The sequence below is a fragment of the Microcaecilia unicolor genome, chromosome 2 (assembly GCF_901765095.1).
Source record: "Microcaecilia unicolor chromosome 2, aMicUni1.1, whole genome shotgun sequence".
NCBI lineage: Eukaryota > Metazoa > Chordata > Amphibia > Gymnophiona > Siphonopidae > Microcaecilia > Microcaecilia unicolor.
Window position 1 is genome coordinate 48,693,238 of NC_044032.1, and position 13,632 is coordinate 48,706,869.

General features: G+C 43.4%; 1 protein-coding gene across 1 annotated transcript in view; it reads left to right on the top strand.

The window, feature by feature from the left end:
- The window catches only part of DYM (dymeclin), a 693,305-nt gene that overhangs the window by 242,747 nt on the left and 436,926 nt on the right, over positions 1-13,632 (top strand). Inside the window, exons 10-11 of the mRNA XM_030192928.1 lie at positions 365-543; positions 3,313-3,438. Of these exons, the coding sequence (XP_030048788.1) occupies positions 365-543; positions 3,313-3,438 (305 nt within the window). The remainder of the gene's footprint in view (positions 1-364; positions 544-3,312; positions 3,439-13,632) is intronic.

Here is a 13,632-nt window from a genome sequence, read left to right on the forward strand (position 1 = left end):
TTTTATAAAATTTATTTCCATAGAGAAAGCAGTTTTATCTGCAGAAATGCCTTTGAAAACTACCCTCCACATGTGGTTTTGTTACTGAAGGATTTTGGTTTTAGATCTAATTGCTTACATTTCTAAATTTGAGCTCAAGGTAAGCTAGCTATAGTTCTTGCCCAAGAAGTTCTATGATTTAGATTTGTCTGTACAATTTTATCCTTAAATATTAGGGGTTTTCCCACTAGATTGAAACGTTTCTCCATTACTGCTTATACTAGGGTTTCGTGGTGGTGGACCCACAGGAAAGACAAATATGTGCTCATTAACATCTAAATGTCTGATATTCCTGTTTTTTTCTGTCTGTTTTCTTGTATTCCAGATAGCACTGCACTTTCGTCTCCAAATCCACATTCTTTTCAGATTAATTTCAATAGTTTGTACACTACCCTATCTGAGCAACAAAAGTCTGACCAGGCAACCCTCCTTTTATATACATTACTACATCAAAACAGCAATGTGAGGACTTACATGTTGGCCCGTACAGATACAGAAAGCCTTGTAAGTATACTAGTGTACTTTTCATGCTTTCTTTTGGATTATTCAGTGTTAAGGTATATAAAAGAAGTGTGGGGTTGCATTACAGAAAACTGATTGGAACTGGATAAAGATAGTAGCATTTAGGGGCCAATGCACAGCAGCACTTGTTAAATACAGGTGCTGTGGTGAATTTACTGGGTTGCAAACAGTGGCAGATGCACAACTGAGATGCCCTTCTGTTTGCGACTCAGAGATGTCAAATGCATTTCACATTCTGTGAAATGCATTTAACAGCTTGCCAAAACTTAACTTTTTTGAGTTGCATGGGGGGTCCATCCGAGTCCATTGGACTCCCCTCTCGTGCAACTAAAAAAAAAAAAAACTCCTGGTGATTTAGTAACCCCCCCCCCCCCCCCAAACACTTTCCACTACATAATCCCTAGTGGTCCCAATGGAACCCTGCCCAACCCACAGCAAGAATCGCCCTGATGGTCTAGTGACCCCCTCCCCCCAATACCTTGAAAAAGATGGAGGCAGGATTAAAACCTCCTCCTTCTGGGCTCACTATGCGCAAAATGGCTTCACCCAGCCCCTGCCTGGTGCATCCTGGGATGCACTGGGTGGGGCTAAGAACCCATATAAAGAGTTTTCTTTCTTATATGGTGGTTAGCCCCACCCGTGCATACCAGGATGGCAGGGGCTGGGTGCCGTCATTTTGTGCAGTGCAGGCCCGGAGGGAGGAAGTATTGCTCCTGCCCTCCCTCCTCCTTTTTCAAGGTATGGCAGGGAGGGGGGAATCTTAAATATTAGAGGGGGGACACTCGGGGGAGGGGAGAGGCAGGGAGCATAAGCAGGTAACTTTTGCAACTGCCTGTTTGTGTTTCCCTCCTCTTCTGACAGTTCCAGAGCAACCATAAAATTAGCTTGTTAGAGGGCAGGCACTCTGGAGCTGTGCATCACCTGGAATGCTCATTAGAATACTAATGAGCTCATTGTAATACATTTGCATGGGGTTCTCAGTGGCTACTAATGGCACACATTAGAGTCATGGAAAAACTCCTTTGTACATTACTCGCAAAATAAAGTTTACGTTAGACTGGCTACAACCAGACTAAAGCAAATGCTCCCAGCATGGTAAGCTTTGTGCATCTGGCCCTTAGTATCCATTACATCACTCACTTGTTTATACTCAGGAAATATTTTGACTCCTACCATTGAACGGGGATTTTTAGATTTGTTTTTATCCTTGGAAGTATGACTTTATGCTTTTAAATTACTGTATATACTCTAATATAAACCAAAATTTTGGGGCTAAAAAATGGCACAAATGGGAAAAATGGGAATCTCTGTTTATATTTAAGTCTCTCTTCCTCCTTCCCCCCCCCCACCCCCCCTGGTTGCCAGCATTTCTTCTTCCCCCCCCCCCCCCCCCCCCCCATGGTTACCAGCATCACTGTGGTTTATACATCCGGCTGGCACAAAGGAAGCCGTGTTCTAGCCAGTGCAGGGCCTTGAGAGTCTCGGAGAGGGCAGGAGCTGGCAGGCCTTGAGCATGCACAGATGCTCAAAGCCCTGCACCGGAGGTAGGAACTGTAGCAATTCCAGCAGTTGCAAGAAGCAGGATTGGGGTGTAGCTGGTGTGGAGGAATAACTGCTGGCAACCCTGACAGGTTTGAGGCACAGAGATTGGCAGGGCACACGCCAGTTGAATTGGTGTGTGTGTGAAATCACTCCACATGGATAAGTTTGACACATTTTGTGACAGAGAGACTGTAAAGTGACTGGTTCTACTGTGCAATTCACTGTCTTTCTATTCTGATACCAAGTGTGACACGTGCTCTGTGTTGTACATAAAAGACCTTATATGAAAGCTGTTTTTATCTATCATACCAGTGTTTGCTAGTTAGACATTGAAATATTGGGAGAAACAGAGGACGAAAGATAGTTTACCTAGAAAGAACTAGAGTTAGCAGCAGTATTATTGGTGATGATTTGAGACTTAGATTTTGGATCTTCTGTAGTCCACCAGCCAAGGTAGGATTTTGTTTTTGTTCTTTTCATAAGAGGGCAGTGCTGGCAGTTCCAGCTACAGGTTTTTTTATTTTTATTTTTGTTACATTTGTACCCCGCACTTTCCCACTCATGGCAGGCTCAATGCGGCAGGCAATGGAGGGTTAAGTGACTTGCCCAGAGTCACAAGGAGCTGCCTGTGCCGGAATTGAACTCAGTTCCTCAGTTCCCCAGGACCAAAGTCCACCACCCTAACCACTAGGCCACTCCTCCACTCCAGTGAGAATTTTGAAATACAAGTTGTTTGCTCCCCTGTGGAACAAAAGAAGGGAGAGGTGGCAGGGAAAAGGGAATAGGAGGCTAACAGATAAAGCTAGCAGAATATGTGTACCCTGTTCCCTCCTGAGAAGTATATGAAGCAGGTTTGAGAAGATACTGAATTGGATGAAGGATTTCCAGAATCAGAATAGATTAAAAGTTTAGCAGATGAGAAGATTTTGGATAAGCTGGTTACTAGTTTGATAGATGGTGGGAAATGATACTGCTAGGGCGAAGAGCAGGTAGTGGAAAATGTGAAGGATGACTTTTATCTTTCACCTTATGGTCCAGCAGCTGCCCTCATAGATCCAAAGAGAGGATCCCATTATAAAAATAAAAAAGGCGTGGAAGTATTTTACAGCACTTGAAGATCAGTATTTTGCAGAACACATTTACTTTCGGAAAGTGATCACTAAAGAAATTTTTGAGAGAGTAAATTAATATACATTTCATTTTTCCTAGGTTTTACCCATTCTTGAGATTTTATATCATGTAGAAGAAAGAAATTCACACCATGTTTACATGGCGCTTATCGTTTTATTAATCCTCACGGAGGATGATAGCTTCAATAGATCTATTCATGAAGTGGTAAGCTGTATATCTTTGTTTTTATGAATTTTTACTTAAATGTCAAACATGTTTGTATCTGTGTGTTACTGTTCATTACAATGTGTTCCTTTTGCAACAGTGGCTTTTTTTGCTTTCATACACCATTGGCTGTGCACATTTGTAAAGCAGGGTAGAGCATAAGAATTTCCATACTGGGCCAGACCAAAGGTTCATTTAACCCAGTATCCTACTACTATCAGTGGCCAAGCCAGGTCACAAGTACTTGGCAGGATCCCAAAAAGTAGCAAGAATCCATTCTACTGACTCCAGGGATATAAGCAGTGGCTTTCTCCAGGTCTACTTTAACAATTGATGGACTTTTCTTCCAGGAATATATACAATGCTTTTTTTTTTTTTTAGTTTGCACAACATTTTTATTTAAAATAAACAGAACAAAAACTTGTTACAGTACGAGGACAATACAGAATACATCACTTGAATTACAGTAAAAATCAGTAAACAGAGCTACAGTCCTTAAGCCTTCATACCCAAATTGAAACTCATTTGAGCACTGGGTCTGTAAGGCACTTCTATATCAGATAATCACTAAATAGCAATTATTCTGGATTCATTTGCTATGGATATGAGAGTACCTAATTGGCCCTTAGGCTCTGCTGTCAGGCTGCACCAATGAAAGAAATAATGCCAAAATGGAAATATATTATTTATTATAGATATAAAAATAACCAAAACATACTGATTATTACACCAATAGATATATAAAAAAATATATATGAGTAATTATACTACTATAATATCCTATCCTTTTGTAACCAATCAGTTATAGGCAAAGATAGAGCTAACTAGACCCTGAGCAACAAAAATCCTGAATTTCACCTTTCAGGTCCCGTAAGTTCAGAGTCCAAGCGGATGATGAATTGGCTTCTTCTGTTCAAGCTCCAGCAGATTCCTTGTGTGCCCCTGTAGATCAGGTGTTTAGTCCAAAGTCTCTATTCTGTGCAGCTGGTTACTCAGTCTCTGGGGAAGCCACACGGCTGAGGCTGAACTTGACCTTGACCTTGTCAGCTCTCAGCACAAGGAATCACAGGTGTTTAGGGAAAATAGTATCTAGCTGCTCCAAGAGAGCACTATCCGTCAGACAATCTTCTTCTCTTCTCCCTATCTCTCTGTGATGCCTAGCATTGGCATTCCTCTGAATCTGGTGACACATATGAATCAATCACATAGTGTACTTCTGTCCAGCAGAATTCAAGGTCATGACAATGTGGGCTTGTGAGCTTCTAGCAAGAATATCTTATTGGTCACAAGACTGATGGTAACAAACTCCGCTCCATGGTTCACAGATGCACCAGAGACTGTCTCTGTATGGCATGCTCCTATGCACCATCCCAAGAGATAACTGGAAGGCTGGTGCACATACACATATCCTTGATGAAGTCTCTAGCACAGTTATTCCAAGAAGTAGTTTTCCTTTGTAGAAAGGTGGTAAATGTAGTATTCAGGCCTCAGGCTGCAGAATCAATATTTAGTTCAGGAGAAGATGGTTCAGGCCTAACCAGCAAAGGTGAGACAGCAGGAAAAGACCCCTAAAGGTCCCCTTTTACAATACTAATATAAATGTCAGACATCCTTGTATCTATCTTTATATAAAAGAAGAAAACCTTTCCCCTTTCCCTTAAAGAAAGAATACTACAAGAAAAAAAAAAAGGAAGGGAAAAGAAACCCACACCGCATCCACTTGCTTTATCATCCAGTCCCATATACAACTAAGGGGTATAGATAAAACATAACTGACTGTAGATGCAATAGAAGTGGAAAGCAAATAATAAAAAATTAAAAATAGAATAGTAAAAGATAGACTATAACATGTGGAATGTGCAAAGTGAACCTGAGTAGTATAATTCTGATCAAATAAGAAGGGGAATCCAAAAGGAACCAATAGAAAACAAAACAAGGAGAATAAATTATACACAAAAATTACTGCAATGGAAATTTAATCTTATAATATACACAGTGCTTTTTTTATAGGAAAAAAGGTATCAGTACTCATTATGGGCGGGGACACCATCTATGGCTCCGCCGCTATGGTAGCTCCTTTGAGCAGGGACTGTCCTTCTTTGTTAAACTGTACAGCGCTGCGTAACCCTAGTAGCGCTCTAGAAATGTTAAGTAGTAGTAGTAGTAGTAGTAGCCACACCCCTTATACTAGCCGTGGCGCATATAAGCAGTATCATTGAAAATACTATACCAGTATAGGCGAAAAAATAACTTGTGATTTGTTTTTCATTATAAATCATTTCTATAAACTGTTACATAGAAACATGACAGCAGATAAAGGCCATGTGACCCATCCAGTCTGCCCATCCTCTGTAACCCCCACTTCTACCTGTTCCTAAGCGATTCCACATGCTTATCCCATGCCTTTTAAAATTCTGGAACAGTCCTCAACTCCACCACCTCCACCGGGAGGCCATTCCACACCTCCACCACCCTTTCTGTGAAATAATACTTCCTTAGGTTACTCCTAAGCCTATTCCCCTCTTAACTTGTCATATGCCCCCTCATTCCAGAGCTCTCCTTCATTTGGAAAAGGCTCTCTTCCTTGTCATCAAGCAGATGAAGCCATTACGTATGGGTTATGTCCATCAACCAGCAGGGGAGATAGAGAGCACTCAAACTTTCACAGTGCCCTCTTGGCCAGCTAGCTCCACTGCCTCTTCAGTATTCTCTATCTCCCTTAGCAGGGTGGCTGCAGCTTGTTCGAGCTCCAGAAAAATCTGCCGGGAGGTGGTTCCTGGCTTGCCAGTTGTTAACCGGGGTGTTGGAGGCTATAGCAGCTTCACTTTAAAGGCACATAGGTTTGCCCTTTCCCTGCCTTACCCATACCTTCGTGGATGTGGACATATTGCCTTGTTTTCCCTGTCCTTACCCACCAACGGTGGATGCAGGCATATAGGTTCGCCCTTTCCCTGCCTTTCCCACTCATCTGAGCCTCCGGAGTCTTCAATACCTCTGCTTTCCTCACAGCTTAAAAAAAAAAAAAAGTCGCGTCGCGTTTTTAAATGCAGAGACGCTGGAACAGAGGTTCTTGACCTGATTTTCAGCAGGATCGTAGTTGTACACTAGATCCTTTGAGGTAAGAGTGTTTTCCAACCCCTCCGGGGTGGGCCCGCGATCGGGGCGATTTTGGCGCGAACCGTGAGAGGGCGCAATTGAGGGATAAAGGCTATTCCAATAAAGTTATTTCCACTCTCCTGCAAGCCCGCAAGCGGTCCACTTCCGTGGCTTATGCCAGGATTTGGTGCCTGTTTGAGTCTTGGTGTGCTTCCAGAGCCATTGTTCCAATGCGGGCTCCTGTCTCGCCGATTCTGGACTTTTTGCAGGAAGGTGTACAAAAAGGCTTGGCCTATAATTCCCTGCGGGTGCAGGTGGCAGCGTTGGCCTCCCTTCGTGGTAAGGTGGAAGGCGTGTCTTTGGCTGCTCACCCAGATGTGGCACGGTTTCTTAGAGGGGTGCTTCGGCTCCGACCTCCAGTGCGAGCACCCTGTCCAGCTTGGAACCTGGGGCTAGTTTTGAAAACCCTGCAGGCATCTCCTTTTGAGCCGCTTCGGCGAGCATCGGAGAAAGATTTGACACTGAAGACCGTTTTTCTGGTGGCCATTACCTCGGCGAGACGGGTGTCAGAGCTCCAGGCGCTGTCCTGTAGAGACCCATTTCTGCAATTTTCAGAGTCCGGAGTCACGGTTCGGACAGTGCCTTCCTTTATGCCTAAGGTGGTTTCAGCCTTTCACTTAAACCAGCCTATTTTCTTGCCCTCTTTTTCAGAGGAAGAGTTTCCAGAATCTTTTGGGCAGCTGCACCTTTTGGATGTGCGCAGGACTCTGCTGCAGTATCTGCGAGTTACTAACTCTTTCATGACTTCTGATCATCTGTTTGTTTTGCTATCCGGTTCTCGCAGAGGGTCTCCAGCGTCTAAAGCCACTATTGCCCGCTGGCTCAAAGAAACTATCTTTTCAGCTTATCTGCTGGCCGGCAGGGTTCCGCCTGTAGCCTTTAAGGCACATTCTACTAGAGCGATTTCTTCCTCTTGGGCTGAAACTGGAGCACTCTCTCTTCAAGAGATATGCAGTGCAGCAACATGGGCTTCTAAGCTCTCCTTTGCCCGACATTACAGGCTGGATGTGGCTGCCAGGAGGGATGCGCGTTTTGGTGCACAAGTGCTAGCGCGTGGTGTGGCTTGTTCCCACCCTATCTAGGGATTGCTTTGTTACATCCCATACGTAATGGCTTTATCTGCTTGATGACAAGGAAGGGAAAATTAGGTTTTTACCTTGGTAATTTTCTTTCCTTTAGTCATAGCAGATGAAGCCATGAGCCCTCCCTGTATGATTGTCTGTATGCTGTGAATCTGTTTTTCAGGTTCTGTTCTAATTTCCTGAAGTTCCTTCCTTAGGAGAAAGTTGGAAAACAATCTTCAGGATTCATGTTCAGTTTAAATTTAGGAGGGATGTGTTCATTCCCTCCAGGAGGCGCGTGTGTTCCCCTCCAGTTCTATAAATAGGAGGATGAGTTCATTCCCTCCAGTGTGTTGGGAGGATGTGTGTTCCCCTCCACTTATACAATAAGGAGGATGAGTTTATTCCCTCCAGGAGGATGTGCATTCCCTCCTTTATGAGTTCATGCCCTTGTGATGGGCCATCGTTCGCTGTGAGGAAAGCTCTTGTGATTCCCATTGCAGTTTGCCATACTGCTTTGGAAGCTTCAAATACTGAAGAGGCAGTGGAGCTAGCTGGCCAAGAGGGCACTGTGAAAGTTTGAGTGCTCTCTATCTCCCCTGCTGGTTGATGGACATAACCCATACGTAATGGCTTCATCTGCTATGACTAAAGGAAAGAAAATTACCAAGGTAAGAACCTAATTTTCCCTTCCTGTACATAAATGCCCTTGAGCTATGTAAATGTTTTTATCATGTCTCCTCTCTTCCTCCTCTCTTCCAGCGTATACATGTTGAGGTTCGTAAGCCTGTCCCTATAATTTTTGCATTCAAGACCGCTTACTAATTTCGTAGCCACCCTCTGGACCGACTCCATCCTGTTTTTATCTTTCCGTAGGTGCGGTCTCCAGAACTGCACGCAGTACTCCAAATGAGGCCTCACCAGAGACTTATACAACGGCACTATTGCCTCCTTTTTCCCGCTGGTCATGCCTCTCTTTATGCACCCAAGCATCCTTCTGGCTTTGGCCGTCGCTTTTTCTACCTGTTTGAAAACTTTAAGGTCATCAGACACAATCACCCCCAAGTCCCACTCTTCCTTCGCACACTGAAGCACTTCACACCCTATACTGTACCGTTCCCTTGGATTTTTGCGACCCCAAGTGTATGACCATGTGCATCTCCTCCTCTGTCTTCCCTCCTCTCCATCCATGTCCAGCATTTCTCCTCTCTCTATTCCCCTCCAACCGTGTGCATCTCCTTCCTCTGTCTTTCCTTCCTCCAACATTTCTCCTCTCTTCTCTGCCTCCTCTCCATCCATGTCCAGCATTCTCCTCTCTCCTCTCCATCCATGTGCATCTCCTTCCTGTCTTCCCTCTACTCCATCCATGGCCAGCATTTCTCCTGCCCTTCCTTCCATCCATCCATGTCTAGCAACTCTGCTCTCTCCCCTGCCCCCCTCTTCCCTCCAATGTCCAGATTCTCCTCTGCCCTCCCCTCCCATCTGTGTCCAGCGATTCTCCTCTGCCCTCCATGTCCAGCGATTCTCCTCTGCCCTCCCCTCCCGTCTATGTCCAGCGATTTCTCCCTCTCTCCCCTGCCTTCCCCTCCCATCCAATTCAAGCAATTCTCCTCTGCCCTTACCTCCATGTCCAGCAATTCTCCTTTGCCCCCTATCCTCCCCTCCATGTCCAGTAACTTGCCCCAGCCTCCTCCTGCCCGCCTTTTAATCCCCCATCGAGTTCCAGCACCCCAGCCCCACCTGCCTGCCCTTAGCTCCCCGACAGCCCTGCTTTCCATTCCGCCCACCTCGCGACACGTTTAAATCTTTTATTTTATTTTTTTTTCACCTGAAGTCGCAGTGCCGGCATTAGTGAAAGGACCAAGCTCGCCTCGCCTCCTCCTGCCTTCCCTTTGTTCCCTCTCAGTGTCCCGCCTTTCCTCTGAACCTAGTTTCCTGTTCCACGAGGGCGGGACACTGAGAGAGAATGAAGGAAAGGAAGGCAGGAGGAGGCAAGCGATCCTGGTCCTTTCACTAACGCCGGCGCTGCGACTTCAGGTGAAAAAAAATAAATAAAGATATAAACGCGTCGTGGGGGCGGGCGGAAACAGAAAGCAGGGCTGGGGAGGTGAGCTGGCCCTAGGAAAAAGAGGTGCCAATACGCCGTACCGGTGCGTACCGGCACAAAAAAATCACTGAATATACATAAAAAGATCTCCATATTTTGTCAAATTGAGATCTCTATATTGTGTGAAATTGAGATACGTTCGGTCATTCCATGTCAAGTGGTCTGGTGGTCATACCATAGAAGGCTTCAGTATGGGGTCAAACAGATTACTATATCTCAGCAAGTATTGCATCGGCGAACGTAAAACTTTACCAATGTTCATTGGGGACATGTATGAATGTTCAGAGAAAATTTCATCGAAATCCATAATGGTCGAGCAGGGCACTTCTCTGAAATCAGACCACTTGACATGGAATGTATACTTGCTGATACCACCCCCCCCAGGAATGGGGTTTGGGAAGTGCAGTATACATTAAGGTAGTTTGCATTATTGTGGTACATTATTTGGGTCTTTTTTTGCACATAATTCTCGAGTGTCTTCAGTGTGCATAATACCATCAGTAATAGATGTACTAGGGGGAAATAGCTGGTGTATATGTACCAGAGACACAGCGAAGGGGTCCTTCGCTGCTGTGTTCAAAAGTACCCCTACTATCCCTTTACTGCTTACGTGGGTATTGCCCCCACCCTAAGGATTTTAACTAGCCCCACCCCAACCACACCCTAGCCTCCCCAAACAGCCGAGTCACCGACCGCATATGCCTATGAGGATTTTAACCCTCTCCTCTCTCCCAGCTCTTCAGCCTTGCACTGGGGCCTATTTTAGAAAAGTCTGCTCCCCCTGATGTCAAAACCTGGCTACACTTTTGAGTTCTTGCTTTCAGGCTATCTGATCCTGCCTCCTTATATTTAATTGTTTCAGTAGCTGAGATTGCATCCTCCTCCAAAGACAGCCGATCTGTCCAGCCCCTGGTAGTTGTATCCAGTTGTAGAAGACTTAGCTTTCCAAATAAATTGATCCCTTAGCATATAAACTTAAGTTCTTTTGTATACTGATATTTATCAACATTGCCTATTTCTGATCTGAAGAAGGGTTACCTTTGAAAGCTAATCACAAAATGTATTAAGTTAGTCCAATAAAAAAAGATATCTTATTTTTTTCTATGTTTTTGTTTTATTTCTATTTATTGTCATAAAAATACCCACCAAAAAAAAAACCCCCGAACAACAAGAAGCAGTAAACAAGATCAAAATATCTTCAGGTGAAGCATAAATATTTGACATTGTAATTGAAGTAGCATTGTATAGTCCATTAAGTATAATAAATCTCCCTTTTGTATCCTTAAAACTATCTTCTAAAACAAAAGAATAATTTTTGGCAGTTAGGATAACTACCCCTCTTTTTCTTTCCAATGAGAGGCTGATAAAACCTGTGTAAAGGTATTTAGTTTATCATGTGCAGGAGGAGGCAAATACATTTCTTATTAAAAAAAAAAAAAAAGATAGCTTGCTGCTGTTTCAAAGAGTCAAAATTCTCTTCCATTTAATAGATTTATGTAGCCCATACACATACCATGAAAGGGATTTACAAACCATACTGACAAGGAATTAACAAAAGTATTGCCAAAATAGGCACATAAACTCCCTGCTTCTCCTCTATCCTAGTAAAATAATTTGCCCCAGAAACAAACAATATAGAATAGTAAAAGATAGACTATAAGGTAAGCTCAACTGTCTCTTCTGCATTCCCTATTTATAAGAGATCTACCTCTTCCCAACCCCCTACCCCCAAACTCTGAACAGCTTTCACATAGGGAACTTAACTGGCTCTTTTGTGTTTTTGTTTTTTAAGACAGCCAATTATGAGGATGATGTATTAGTTTACCACCACCAAGAGGGGCACCGATGGTAACTACCCCACCCCTCCGCGCCATTAAAATGAATTTCCATCAGAATGAGCATCTCAAAAGTATTAGCATTCTGTCTCCCTAATAAGGTCATTTCGAATGTCTTCATGTTAGGATACAAATGCTGATAACTCTGACCCTGGGAAAAGTATGACATTTTAGAGGTCTTTCGTCTTTTGGGAGTATTAAGTCTCCAGTCCGAATTCGGAGTTTTTGTACTTGAAATATTATTAGGAATATTATCATCAAGCTTTTGGACCATGTCCCAGCACTCTTCTATTTCAGTACTTTGTATTTTCTTCCCTTGATAAAGGAAAATAAGTCCAAATGGTAATCTCCATCTATAAAGCTTTTTCTGGTCACAGAGACCTTGAGCTAAAGGTTTAAATGCTTACATTCTTTGTAAAGTGTATTGTGATAAATCTACAAAGATACAGATAATATTCGCCTTATATGCAATGTAGTCTTTCCTTTGCATCACTGTCATTAACTTCTGTTTGTCCTCAAATTGGTGAAAAAAAAGCAATAGGCCATGATAAAGTTTTGCCCTCAGTTCTGTATCTAGATCAGTGTGCCTGATCCAGACGGACCTCTCTGTCCTGAAATTCCAAGATGCAGTGCTGAAATTCTTTCTGACAATTTGAAAGATATCTTTTTGTTCCGATTTAGAGACTCTGAGGATTCCTACATTAAAATGTCATTGACAGATTTCCATATTGTCGTACTTTTCTTAAATATCTCTCCATTGCTACTCCAGGATCTTAATCTTTATTTGAACCCAGCCATCGAATCAATCTGCTTGCCGAACATAAGATTAGCCGTCTAGCCCAGTATGCTGTTTCCAACAGTGGTCAATTCAGGTCACAAGTAACTGAGAGAATCCCAAATAGTAGCAAGATTCATTCTACTGATCCCAGGGACAAGTAGTGGATTTCTCCATGTCTATCTCAATAGCAGACTTTGGAGTTTTCCTCCAGGAACTTGTCCAAACCTTTTTTAAGCCCTGATATACTAACCACTGATACCACATCCTCTGGCAACGAGTTCCAGAGCTTAACTATTAACTGACTGAACCACCTGTTCATTTTAAAAGTAGTTCATGTAACTTGAGTGTTCCCTAGTCTTTGTACTTTTTGAAAGAGAAAAACAATTGATTTATATTTACCCACTCTACACCCCTCAGCATTTTGTCTACATATCCTCCCTCAGCTTTCTCTTTTCCAAGTTAAAGAGTCCTAACCTCTTTAGCCTTTCCTCATATGAGAAGAGTTCATCCCTTTAATCATTTTGGCCACCTGTACCAGAAACAGCTTTCAAGGGTGACGAGGCAGAGGAACTAAAAGAAATCTCATTGAACCTGGAAGACAAACTGAGCCAAATCGACAACTTAAACAGTGATAATCACCTGGAACAAATTGTATATACCCCAGGGTACTGAAAGAACTCAAACATGAAATTGCTGATGTGCTGTTAATGACCTGTAACCTGTTGTTAAAATCTTCTATAGTACCTGAAGATTGAAAGGTGACCCATGTAACTCCGATTTTTAAAAAGGGTTCCAGTTGTGATCATGGAAGTTTACAGATTGGTAAGCCTGATTTCTGTGCCAGACAAAATAGTGGAAACTATTATAAAGAAAAAAATTATAGAACACATAGAAGGGGCATAATCGAACGCGGGCGCCTATCTCCATGGGCGACTATCTCCGAGGACGGGTCCGCGAAGGGGCGGGACAGACCGTAATTTCGAAAAAGATGGGCGTCCATCTTTTGTTTCGATAATACGGTTGGTGCCGGGCAAATGCATCGAATTTGGGCGGATTTGAGATGGGCGGTATCGGTTTTCAGCGATAATGGAAACCGAAGCCACCCAGCTCAAAAACGAACAAATCCAAGGCATTTGGTCGTGGGAGGTGCCAGGATTCGTAGTGCACTGGTCCCTCTCACATGCCAGGACACCAACTGGGCACCCTAGGGGGCACTGCAGTGGACTTCAAAAATTGATCCCAGGTGCATACCTCCCT